General features: G+C 36.8%; 1 protein-coding gene across 2 annotated transcripts in view; it reads left to right on the top strand.

The window, feature by feature from the left end:
- Positions 1–12869, top strand: part of SETDB2 (SET domain bifurcated histone lysine methyltransferase 2) — a 115300-nt gene extending 102431 nt beyond the window's left edge. For both annotated transcript variants that reach the window (XM_024569784.3, XM_024569782.3), the window contains 7 exons: positions 4809–4852; positions 5044–5115; positions 6903–6970; positions 7843–7909; positions 8567–8698; positions 9753–9824; positions 12031–12869. In XM_024569784.3, the coding sequence (XP_024425552.1) occupies positions 4809–4852; positions 5044–5115; positions 6903–6970; positions 7843–7909; positions 8567–8698; positions 9753–9824; positions 12031–12185 (610 nt within the window). In that variant the 3' untranslated portion in view covers positions 12186–12869. The remainder of the gene's footprint in view (positions 1–4808; positions 4853–5043; positions 5116–6902; positions 6971–7842; positions 7910–8566; positions 8699–9752; positions 9825–12030) is intronic.
- Positions 12870–13688: the final 819 nt, after the last annotated feature.

The raw sequence follows: 13688 nt of genomic DNA, 5'->3' as shown, positions 1-13688 counted from the left end.
GTTTGGGGGTCCTTAGTTGGGAACCTGACTTCACAACACCTTCTCTATATATCATAGGGAGAAAATAAGCAGGATTGGTTTTGGCTTTGGCTGTACTCTTCCTGCATCCTTCTTTCCTGGTAGAAAGCATTGGTTGTCATAATGGCATCTGTGACCTACCTAATGGGTAGCCATGAGACTGGGAGCCAGATCACATTTGCTCTTTTCTACAAACAGGAAAGGAGCCTTACTTGTTAGCCCACAGGTCCATTATTTATCCATCTTGTAGGCTGAATGAATGTCTTTTCCCATCATTGTCACCACTCTTACCTATAAATAGATTCTAAAAATAATAAACTATGCAGCAAATACAGTAATCAGTACTTTAGTCCTTGAAGAAACTTGTTTATATTGCTTCTGACTTTTAAATGTTGTTTCATGTCTTCAATCATTCTTTAGTTAATTTTGACCCAATAATGCATATTTCAAGTCCAGTAGAATTGTATTTGTATTATCCAGGAAGAAACTTGAACTTCCTTCTGATGAAAGGTTTCAGTTCAGTTAAATGATTACACAGTATAGTAAAAAATAAATCAGTAAGCCAGTTGTTAACTGAATTGATTTAGGTCATGCTAAGTTAACTCATGTAAACAAAGTATAAAACATGTCATACAAAGCTGAGGAAAAAAATTCTTTGACTTGTTTAAGGTTATGAAATGGAATAAAACAGAATAATTAAAGTTGAAGATCCAGGCAGACACTTCTTACTTCTTTAGGGTATATCTGTGATTGTGATTGACATTTTAAGTTCTAGTGAAATATATACATATTTCACTAGAATCAAATTGTGTGTGTGTGTATATATACACATATATATGTATATATATTCACAATATGTTGAATAATAGGATTAGTTAAGTGAGAGCATTATTTTTTAATATAATTTTTGTAAGATCTGTTACATTCCTAAATGATATTTTAAAATCCCATATGGAAGCTAGATGTTTTCTTTCCTGTGGACAGATATCTCCAATAATAGCCATTTTATGCCAGGAATACTTCCAAATACTTTATAAATTTTCATTTATTTAATCTTCATAACAGCCTTACAAGGTAAATACTGAGGAAACTGAGGCCCTGAAAGACTTAGTAATTTGGACGCAGCCCACACAGCTTCAGTGCTCTAGATTCCTTGCTCTTCATCACCATATCCTCTTTAAGTGTAGGGTCTATATATGTAAAAACAGTACAAGCTTGCCTACCATTAAAAGAAGTTTGTTAAGTAATTTTAAATCTGATTTTGAGCAAGTTCCATAGGTATTTTGTTGTTTAAAACTGGAAAGGTAACATGTATGTTAATTTTCTATTGTACTACTTTTTATATTTGATTTCCTGAGAAATTTATGGATTGTAATATTCTGTTTCACTTTTTTATTGAAGTATAATTGACATACATTATGTTAATTTCAGGTATATAACAATGATTTGACATTTATATGTATTGCAAAGTGATCAGCATTCTAAGTCCATTTATTATCTGTCACCATACAAACTTACACATTTTTCTTGTGAAATTTTATGGTTTACTTTCTTAGCAACTTTCAAATTTACAATACAACATTATTGACTACAGTCACCAAGCTGCACATCACATCCCCATGACTTAATTTATTTTATAACTGGGAGTTTGTACCTCTTGATTCCCTTTGCCCATTTCACTCACATCCTATTTCACCCATATCCTAACCTCTTCCTTTCTGGCAACTACCAATACTCTGGTCTCTGTATCTCTGAGATTGGTTTTGTTTTGTTTATTCTTATTTTTTAGATTCCACATATAAGTGCAATATCATAATTGTCTTTTTCTGTCTGCTTATTTCACTTAGCATAATAGCCTCAAGGTCCATGCATGTTGTCAAGAATGGCTGAATTTTTTTTTTTATGGTTGAATAGGATTGCAGTGTGTGTGTATGTGCCGCACATCAACCATATTTCTTTACCCACTCATCTATTGATGGGCACTTAGGTTGTTTTCATATCTTGGCTATTATAAATAAAGGTATAATGAACATAAGGTGAATATATTTTTTTGAATTAGCGTTTTTGCTAATACAATACAATTAAAACAAAAACTAAACAGAATGAAGAGAAACAAAAATAATAATAAAATGAAATAAATAAAAATAACGAAAGAAATAATAAAAATTTTAAAAATGCAAGTTCTGTAGGATAGCAAAGTGAAATTTGTCTCAGTTTCTCATTTGTTGGTGTTAGCCTTCTTATCTCTCTCTGGATCTGTATTTGGTCCTTTCACAGCTCCAGGTCTTATTGTCTCACACTTGGGGGAGTGGGGGGCGGGGAAAGCCTCCTGCTGGCTTTAAACCAGCCAAGTGAGTCCTGTTGGTCTTCCTGGATGCTGCAGGCAGAGGGGGCCGGGCTTCACTTTTTTCCTTTCCTGTAGTTTTTCGAGGATTGTGGCCAGGTTTGGGCTGCAGTATTCACAGCTGCCCAGCCTCCAGCCCAAGCCCTCCTTCTCTGTTCATTTCTTATTCTCTCACTTTTTTTTGTATGTTGGTGACTTTCTGTAGTGTTGTGTTTGATTCTTTTCTCTGTATTTCTTGTATATCTCTTGTAGGTTTTGGTTTGTGATTACCATGTGCTTCATATATCCCAAGTTATGTTTATAATGATCTATTTTAAGTTAGTGGTTGCTTAAGTTCAAACACATTCTAAAATCACTACCATTTTTACTATCCCTCTCTACATTTATGTTCCTGTCATTTTTTACTTATGTGTGTATATCCCCTAATTTACTATTGTAATTACTATGATCTTCCTACTTTTGCTTTTTATCCTTTGTAGTAGCTTTGTAGTTGATCCAGTGGTTTTATGGTTTGCATTTGTCAGTGAGAATATTGGTTTTGCAATATTCTTAATTCGTATTTTTTATTTCTTCTCGTCCTCATCCTCCTCCAATTCCTAATTGGGTGGTGCTCTGGTGGTCTCTGAAGCTGGCCACCAAGTGTGTTGGTTCCAGGGCATCTTAGGAGGGGCTCCATTGCAGGACAGGGTCAGCTGCTGCCTGTGTTTGGCCCAAAGCCACCCGGTAGGAGCTACAAAGTGGTCTGCATTTGGTTGCTGCCTGTGCTAGTCATGGAGGCACCTGGTAGTAGTTATGCTGTGTACTGAGGCCAGCTGCTACCAGCACCAGGCTTGGGACCACTTAGCAAGAGATACTGGACAAGCTGAGGCCAGCCATTGTTTGTTTGGGTTTTATGGACCTTTGAGAAATTTTAGGAAAAGTCCACATCCCTGGCATTGTTGCTCTGGCCTGAGAGCCCAGTGTGGGGCTGGGAGCCCTCACTCCTCAGTTGGGACCTCTGCAGCCAAGCTGTTCCTCCTGATTCTTAACTGCCACACATGGGTGTGGGACCAGCACATTTTATGTCTATGCCCCTACTACCAGACTTGACATGGCTTCTTCTTTATATCCTTTGTTATAGAACTTATGTTCTGCTCAACTTCAGGTGATTCTCAAGGGTAGTTGTATAACTGGGCAGCCTACGGTCCAGCCTCTTGCCACCATATACACACATAACATGAAGATTTGGGGGGAAGGAAATAGGTTTTTATTAACAGGGTAACCAATTAAAGGGGTCTGGGAACATTCCTGTTCTGAGCCATCTTGACCCACAAAGCACAGAAAATCAGCCACCTCCAGGACCAGAGTCATTGTCCAAACAACTTGCCCCATCTTATCCGCCCTTTTGGAGTTTCAAGATGGCAGCTACACGAATGGATCTCCATCCTCAGGCTCACTCTGTGCACACTTGTGGGTTTCAGCATTGCCATCGCCACGCAGCAGCTTTTTCTTTCTCGGGGCCTGGGTTGCCCTGCCAGATCACTCCAGTCAGTTGTGCAAGGGAAGCTCCATCCTTGCGGCCCTGGTGCCTGAGGCTGCCTGCACACCTGGGGTTGAGGCACTTACCAGCACATGCCTCCACATGATGCTCCCAGCCTCTATGCAGTACCCTCAGGGTGAGCCCAAGGGCTGGGATCCATTGAGGCACACATCCCTTCATGGGCCTCTGGAAGCTGGCTTCTGATCATGCGAGGCATAAGCACTGGGTGCTCCCTCCCATGGAAGAGAGCCCCAGGATTCTGCCTGTGTTGTTTTAAAGCCCCCACCCCAAATGCCATGCACTGTGGGAGCGTCCAGTTTTTCAAACAATGTAGGCCATGTTGGCATGTTTGACTTTGCCCCTCTTTCTGGCCACCATGTTGTAGAAGGGAGGCAAAAGTTTCCCAGCCATGTGGAGAGACGCATGTTTGCCCAGGGTTGGGTGTCTGGCCCCCACAGCTCATGCAGGCCACTGTGCAGCCTGTGTCACCAGCTGCATTGATTGTTACAGTAGCCCCAGGGTGTGGGAAGGCTGTCACAAGGTTTCAGTTGTGATTTCAATCTGCCATCTGGGGGCTTCCTTCGACCCTTCCCCCTGCTTTCTCAAGGGGAATGCAGCCTCTGTGCCAGATCAGGGTTTCTCCCTGCCCCCTGCCCTCTCCAGTGATTCGGTCAAACCCACCTGTTACAAGTTGTTCTGTAATTTAGTTGTGAATTTGATGTGATTGTGGGAGTAAGCCAGCACTGTGTTTACCCACACTGCCATCTTGACCAGAAGTCTCAAAAGGCATGTTTTTAAACAAATATTTAGGGCAACATCATCATGAAAAATAGGTTAATTCCTTTTTAAATTACAAGAAAATAGACATAATATTTGACAAGTATAAGTAAAAATATTTAACAATTCTTTAAAATTGCATGTTTTCAGAGTTTTTTGCCAACAACATGCTCCATCGAGAGAAACTCAATCTGGTAAGTCTCTAAAATTTAGGATTGTGGGTTTAAAGAAAGGTAAACATTTAGGTAAGACGTAAAATAGATTGACTTACTAGACTCACTGAATTAAAATACAAATTTCTGAGTTAAAATTTTACATATAAAATTTTCAGTGTCTTCACGCAATATGTAGTACGATTTATTAACTTTTATTATTTGTGAACTAGGCCTACTCTCAGTAAAGCCATTGTCTGGTGTCTTCCATCCTCACTGCAATCAGAAGATGACACCGCGACAAGGTAAGAAGCTCTGCCTTTTGGGATTGCTTCTCTTCTAAAAGAATATCAGAATTTTATTTTTTAATCCTCACCCAAGGATATGCTTTTTATTAATTTTTGAGAGAGGAAGGAGGAGAGAAATATTAATTGGTTGCCTTCTGTCGATTCCCCCATCATGGATCGAACCCGCAAGCTAGGTATGTGTCATACTAGGAATTGAACCTACACCACTTCGGTGTATGGGATGATGCTCCAATTGAGCCACTTTGCCAGGGTGAATACCAGCATTTTTAGTAGATAAAATTGATAAAGTACTGCATGGTCCCTAAATAAGTATCCTAAGAATGCATGGCTAGCATTTCAGTTTTAAAATTGGGCCCTGGCTAACTGGAACTGTGGGGTATACATTCACTCACGAATGGTTTCCACATTCTCTGAAAGAACAGTGTCTTACCAGCACTAGACCAGGAATGCTCCCTGTGGGCTGGAGTCAGGACCTCTTGGGAAAAGGCTCAATTCTGTGTCATGCTAACTGCATTTTGTGGTGTTAAACAACACTTACCAAACATTTTTCAGTCATTTTTTTTAATAGCCTGATGTTTTGGGGGAAGAATAAGATATCCTAACTTATGTTCTTTTGAATTATGTGTTGCCAGTAGGAATTTGGTGTGCCTCATATGTAGTAAGCATTGGCCACAGTTTAGATCCTAATGAGGTTGGACTGGGGACATACATTGCACTCCTTAGGAATAATTTGATATGCATAAAATAAGCTATTCAGACTAAATGCCATTCCAATGCAATATCCTTTTTTTAACTTTGATTTTTTTGGCTGAAAACATGACCCTTTTAAGTTATTAGGAAATACTATGAAAAATACTGTTGTCAATAGGTGTTTATTGACAGGGAAAGAAAAGAATATATTAGTTTTAAAAAGTAGATTATAACATGGTAGCAAATCCTCTTCCTCAAAGTATTGTTTCTTTTGAATTCTTCCCAAAATTTTCTGTGTATACAAACATACCTGTTATTGTACTTTGCACTTTTCATTTAATATATCCTACAGATCCTTCTATATCAGCACGAGTGGATCTACCTCACTCTTCAAAGGCTGCATAGTAATCCACTGTGTGTATTATTCAGTCACATAGCTGAACCAAAATTGAACTAGCCTCTGCATGTTGGACACTTAGGTTATTTCGTTTTTTTCTATCACATGTAATACTATAGTTAGCATTTTTCTCCATTGAACTTTGTGCCTTAATGCAACTGCTATTAGGAAAACTGCCTATAAGTAATTTGCTGGGCCAAAGAGTATAAACAATGAAACTTTGGATAACTATTGGCTAACTGTCTTCCAAAGAGGCTGTACCAGCACTACATAATTACTCAAATACTTGCGAACATTATATGTTAAGCACCTTCATCTTTGTCGATCTGATAGGTAAAAAATTGTCTTACTTTGCATGTCTTTACTTATGTGTGAAATTAAGTGTATTCCCCTTTTAATCAAGTATATTTATTTTCCTGTCACCAAATGTTTTTCTATTCAATGAACCTCTTCCCTGAGGTTTCCCCATATGCCCATTTCTCTACTCAAATGTCTTTTTTGGTATTGATTTATGAGATCTTTTTATATTTTTTAAATTGACCTTATTACATTGTATGTGTTGCAACATTTAGTCTAAGTTTGCCGTATCTTTTGACTTCGTAATAATTTTTGGCATATAAAAGTTTTATATGTTATGTAGTCAAGCATCAGTCTTTTCCTTTATGGATTCTGACTTCTACATGATTTATATTTTCAGCTCATTTTTCAAGAGTGAAAAGAAAAAGAGGAAAGAAGAAAGGTCTCTTAACAAGCATTCCTGTACAGGTATTTCAACTTAATTTTATTGTAGCTTTAAGTTTCTTCTACCAACATCCTTATTTTTTAAAAAACAAAAAATTTTTAAAGATTTTATTTATTTTTAGAGGGGAAGGGAGGAAGAGAGGGAGAGAAACATCACTGTGTGGTTGCCTCTTTACGCGCTCCTACTGGGGACCTGGCCTGCAACCCAGGCTTATGTGCTGACTGGGAATCAACTGGCAACCCTTTGGTTTGCAGGCCAGTACTCAATCCACTGAGCCACACCACAACATCCTCATTTTAACCATTCTGAATTTTAGGGGAAATGATGTAAGAACCATAAGAAATGAATATTAAAGAGAAGATGTATATTAGATACCCAAGTATGTAATTCAGGAGATGATAGTCCCATAGCTCCTGTACACATCCCCTGGTACCAAATTAGTAAGAAGAATCTGAGCCCAGGGGTGCTTATGGTCTTAAAATGGGCAGAGGTACAGTTGAGCACCCTTACTTAGTCAAGTATTTCCCCACTGCATGACCCATACTTGACCTAATTTGTAACTCATAATTTTCTGGATTGCTACTATGTGTAAAGCATAGGAAAATGTTTTGGGGATTTCAAGCAGTTTTTTACACATCAGCTCATATAAGCTAAATTAATATGAACCAACAGCCTTCACCATCTGCTGTTTATACAAAAGGTGCTTGCCACAACTCTTGATGTATTGTTATACAAAATATATATTTGATTTTACATCTACAGATGAATATGGGGCATGATTTTCATCATAGGCATACATTGAATTATATACAACAAAAGATTGGTTTCCATTTTATGCAACATTAAATGCCACCAGTAAAATCTGTGTAAAATAATCACGATTTTTCTCTCCTAGCTACCTGAACCAATGATATTAAGTCAGTCCACAAAACAAATTAAAGAAGAGGATGGAAGAAACATAGGTTTGCTACAAGTTTTGACCTAAATATGATCTATATATTACAAAGCTGGTATCCCACTTTATTCTTCTAGACCTGTAATAACTAATTAGAAGAGTAAAAAATTTTGTCTTAACTACCCACTTTATTAATAACCCCAGCAGATCAAACTAACTTAGGTTGGGACGGTTCATAACTCTTTAGTATTAACAAAGGGTACATCTTTTGTTAGAGAAGTCAAGGTTGCCTGAGCTCAAAGTATAGTGATTTGCCAACCCCCTCACACTGTTGATTCCCTGCTTTACAGGTAGCTGGAACCAGTAACGGTAGATTCGTTCTTTAAGCACACAGACGTTCCATAACAACACACAGTAACTGTAACTGGAAAAATGACAGAGGCTATCATCTCAAAGATTTGAAGCTAAATTTTAGAAAATTACCTTGATTCATATAATTATTCTAAACAGAATTTTCCACATTTCATAACATTTCATTATTTCAGCTAGAAAAAGTGAAGTATGATGAAATTACAGTTAATAGTAAAACTGAAGGTACTGTATATATTTCCTTAACTAATTATGCTCAGCTACCAGCAGGCAAGGCCTGAAGCAGTGGCCATAAAGCGATTTATGGTAACTTCCCCAATACTGTTTCCTTCTATAATGTTTTTCTTATTCTTAGATGCAGTTGTGAAAGCTGCTTTCCTTAAGAAATGTAAGGATGCAGGACTTCTTAATGATTTATTTGAAGAAATATTAGACAAACTTCATTCAATTCAGGAAAGACTCATGGATGAGACTACTTCAGAATCAGGTACTAAAACAGCAAAATTCCTATATAGAGACTTCTCACAGACCAACATGTAAAATAAAACAAAATCAAAAACATGTACACATTTTCTGAGATATTTTCTTTTCCTTCTTGATCTCATTAATAAAATCAATTTTTCCAGATCTTTTGTCTTTCATAAATCAACAGGATGTGGGTAATTCACCAACTCATTAATTTTGTAAAAAGTACCAATTCTCTGAAAGTTTTCATGTATTTTCCAGAAGTGCATAGCTGAGAATAACCAGCAAAAGATGAGCACTTCAGAACCAGATTCAAGTCTCACACATATCCATCCCCTACCCTCACTGCTAAGCACACTTGTTGCTGAAATCTGAGAATGGCGATATGTTAGTTTTGATTTGACTCAAATTCTGTTCCTTAATAAACCAAGTATCTTTTTTTGGTATTGTTCAAGTTTAGAGTTATAGAATAAGTAATTATAATGTTGTGATTGATGTTTGGCTTAGTTAACTGTGACCTTTCTTTAGGAGCTCTTTGGGAAGCTCGAGTTCCATTCATACGTGCAGGTATATAGCCACTTAGCTTTCTTATGATCTATCTTCTGAGCTTAAGACCTTTATTGTAAATGTAGCTTAATAAAAAGAAAAGCTTGAGAGTCTGTATTTTTAGGCAATTATATAAAATAAATGATTTGAAAGGGATTTTCTGTAGAACAAAACCAAAAAATGAAATTAAGAGCAAATATTTCCCAAAGCTCATTCATTGCATTCTTGTTTATTCTTTTGTCTAGAGAGACCAAGCACTTCTCAAACTTGAGCATGCCCCTCAGAAACACCTGGAGGGCTTGTTAAATCACAGATAGCTGGGCCTCACCCCTGGAGGTTCTGATTCAGTAAAGGTGCCAGGAATTTGCATTTCTAACAAGTTCCCAGGTGAGGCTGCTGCTGCTGCAGTCTTAACACTAAAGTTCTACAATAGATAAATGCTGTTTACTTTTCCTTTTGGTGGGTTATTTTGTGAGGTGTTTCTGCCTATATAATTTAAATTAAAACTGAAAATGTTTTTCTCCTTCCAGACTATGAAGAAATTGGGACTTCACTTTTTGACTGTAGATTGTTTGAAGACACATTTGTAAATTTTCAAGCAGGTATATGAGTTATAATCAAGCAACAAAGTTTATAAATATCACATATATTGAAATAATACTGTTGAGGTGATAAAATCGTGTATCAGTGGAAACACTGTTTTATTAAATGAAAAGCCCACTACAAAATAGTATGACCTCTCACACACACAAAAAATATGTAAATGCATATGAGGCATACATGCACACAGAAAAACTACACCCAAATGGAAACAGTAATTATCTGCAAGTAGCTGGATTATAGTGATTTATTTTGTCTTCAGTACTGTGTTGTATTTTCCATGTTTCCTTCTTTTTAAATATTTAGTAACTGGATAACAGGTCTTTTTAAAAAATATTTTATTTATTTACTTCAAGAGAGAAGGGAAGGGAGGGAAGAAGAGAGGGAGAGAGACATCAATGTGCAAGAGAGAGGCTTTTTACACGTCCCCAGCTCAGAACCTGGCCTGCAACCCAGGCATGTGCCCTGACTGGGAATCGAACCAGTAACCTTTCAGTTGGTAGGCTGGTGCTCAATCCACTGAACCACACTAGCCAGAGCCACATTTTCTAACATACGTATACTACTTTGTGTAGAAACAACAAAAAATTGATTGCAAAATGGCAGAGTATTTGGGCACCATGTTCAGGAATCAGCAGGAACAGGTGAAGAGTCTTTTGGCCTCTGCCCTCAGGCAGCCAGGCTGTGACAAATCAAGCTGCCACTTGTCTTCCTCTCACTTGGTATGATATACACATACTTCAATTCTTCCAACATTAATCTGCAAATCCAATGGGAGTTGTGACTGATTAAAGCTTATCAAAAAAAAAAAAAAAAAAAAAAAGAGCAAGAATAGCCAAGGAATTTTTGAAAAAGAAGAAAACCTGGTAGAGGCAGAGACCTTTCTATAAAATACCATTATTGAGTAGGTCCTCTTGTCATTGTTTAAGATGCCTTCAAAACGGGCTAAATTTTCACTTGAGAATCTGATCTGACTTCTCCATCAAGGCTGCCACACACAGCTAGGCAGCATGTGCACTGCACATCCCAGTGGGAATGGGGGTCAGATTCACACAATTTTTGGCAAATGGCTTCCCTGACGTTGCACAAATACAGTGACCTACATTCTTCTTCCTTGATGTACTTGTCTATCCAGCAAATGGTATTAGGACAATAGGTTCTCTCTGTGGAGAAAATATTAGTTCATGTCCCTATTTCAATATACATAAGCTTTTCTCAGTTTTGTTTTCATATTATACATTTCTATTTCAATTTTGTATTACATTTATAATCAGCAGAAAAAAATATTTTTAAAAATCTACCAAAAATAGTGTAGCTTTTAACAGTGTCTTGAAAATGTCTGCACACTGCTATGGGACTATCCATGTGTTTTTAAAAGCAGCCTTTAAAATCTTTTTCTAAAAAGCTTTATTTTGTAGGAGACTTTCATCTCTGGTTATTTCTCTTTCATATAAAAGTTGTATCTTTGGAACATGTCATATGTCACATGTCACTATTTGGGTGGGTGAGAGTATATAGGTTACAATGTAGTATTTGTCGCCAAGAGGAGACACTATTTGTAATCTCATGAGAACCAATTTAAAAGGCTTAAACTTTTGACACCCCAACTGATGAAGACTTTTGCTTAATTTAACCTTTTCAATGTTCCTGAAAGTAAACTATAGGTATATAGGTATTCTAAGATTAAGTATGAATTAATAGTCTTCAGTTTTGAGGTTTTTAAAAAATGACATTGCCACTGCATAATCTTCCTAAGTCACCACATTAAAAGTCATTTTATTAATAAATAAAATCAAAAGCTTTTATATAAATTAAAAATTAGATACATTTTAATAAAAGATTTGCCTTTATCTTTAATATTCTAACCACATGCTCTCTCCAATCATCATCTCTCAACAAAAGGATTTAGTTTAGTATGAAGGTTAAATAGTTGCTGCTTTCAAGTTTTCAAAGATACACAAAAGATACATTTTCTACTATAAATGTACAAAATCTTAAAGATTTAATGACCAGCTTTATGTACATTAAAATGCTAGAATTCTATGAAGCAAAGACATAAAGGTCCCTCCTCACAAGACCCTACAGTCTTTTCATTTGGGGCACAGCACTGTGTACTATGCTCTTGCAAAATGAAAGGGGAATAGAAATCGTACATTATTTATAAAACTACTGAATAACCTGAAATCATTTTATTTCTTCTTATCATAGCATTAGAGAATAAAATTCATCAATTTGAAGAAAAACGGCAGCAGATGAAGGAAGAGATTAAGCTACTTCAGGACTTAAAACAAACCTTGTGCTCTGTTCAAGAAAATAGAGACCTTAGGTCAAGTTCTACTTCAGTATCTTCTCTATCTTCTTAAGAATTACCATTTCCTAAGCCAGGAATCTGGCACAGTTGCAAGCAGGTTGAAAATTGGAGACCAGACTGTGAAATAACACATCTCTAGGACAATGCCTCTCATGTCTCTCTTGTCTGCAAACATCAATCCTCACTAGCTCTTATCTGTTAGTGCCTAAGTGGGTGTTTACTGCCTCCCACTTACCTCACTTCTTCTACCTCTCCTCTCTGACAAAATGTTTCTCAGATTCTAGGGAAAACTGGATCCCATCTCTCCCACCCTCTGTTGATACATTGCCTCCTACCACTATCTTGCTCTAGTGATCTAGGGTGATTCCCTAACACCAGGTGCTCCTAGGCCCTGGGCCTTTTGCAATCCTGTTGTGAAGTCTAAATGCTCTTTTGCCTTTCTCTGACTGCTCCTTCTGTAGATTTCATACCAGTTGTCCCACTTGCTCCATCTTAGAGTACTTTCCCTTCATAACCCACTGTATCTGATATCACATTAGTAAAGAATAAGCTCGCTGAGGGCAGGAACTCACTACTCTGTGTTTGCTCACTATTAAATTCCCAGCACCTCGCATGCTTGATAAATGTTTGCTGAATAAGTGCATAAACTATTTTTATCTTTTGAGACTATTTCCAGCCCATAATATCTCTTACATATAATAAATTTGAGTATTTTATTTAACTTGTATCAAATGTACCTGTCTTGTCACAAAGTCTGTTTTTTTAATTTCTTTGTAACCACATGGGCATATGTCATTTTCAAAATCAACAATGAAAGTTAAAACTGGACTCTGAAGAAGAACATCAGTGAGAATATGCAAGAATGGAAAAAATGGTAGTTGAGATTTTTCTCAACCTTACAATAAACAATTCAGACTTTTATGCCCCACCATGTCTCACCCCTGAAAACCTCACATTCACACTTCTAAATTTTTACTATAGTAATCTGATTCATAATAATGCTACATTTCATTCATAATGAATTTGATCTGAGTCTCAGCATGGTATCTGGCATGTAATAAGTACTCAAGTATCTGTTGAAAGAATATGATGTAGATGAAATGATGTGTCCATTCCTGTTGTAAAGGCTACCCTAGTCCAAGTCATTCTCATCTGAGGGACAAAATCTAAATTGGTGTTTTTACAATTTGCCTAAACATAAGAATCACCTGGGCAACTTAAAAAGTTGTGAAAGCCAAGACTCCATCCCAGACTTGCTGAATAAATATTTCCCCTGGTCTAGAAGATAACTCAACTTCCTCCCCTGACATTATATCCTATAGCAAAGCTTATCTAAGTTTTAACACCATGATCTTTATTTTAAAGAAAACCTTTGTCCCTCCACCTTCAAATTTAATCTATCATTCACAGGAAAGAATTTCAGTCATAAAGTAGGCAAATATCAGACAAACTGTTAAAACAGACCTGGCTTTGTACTTTAGCTATATCATTTACTACTGAAAAACTTTAATCAAATTATTTGATCTATCTATGCCTAATCCTGTCTACCATGTGG

Source organism: Desmodus rotundus, chromosome 13 (assembly GCF_022682495.2).
Source record: "Desmodus rotundus isolate HL8 chromosome 13, HLdesRot8A.1, whole genome shotgun sequence".
Classification (NCBI taxonomy): Eukaryota; Metazoa; Chordata; class Mammalia; order Chiroptera; family Phyllostomidae; genus Desmodus; species Desmodus rotundus.
The sequence above is the reverse complement of the archived record's forward strand: the minus strand, read 5'-3'. Positions and strand labels throughout refer to the sequence as shown.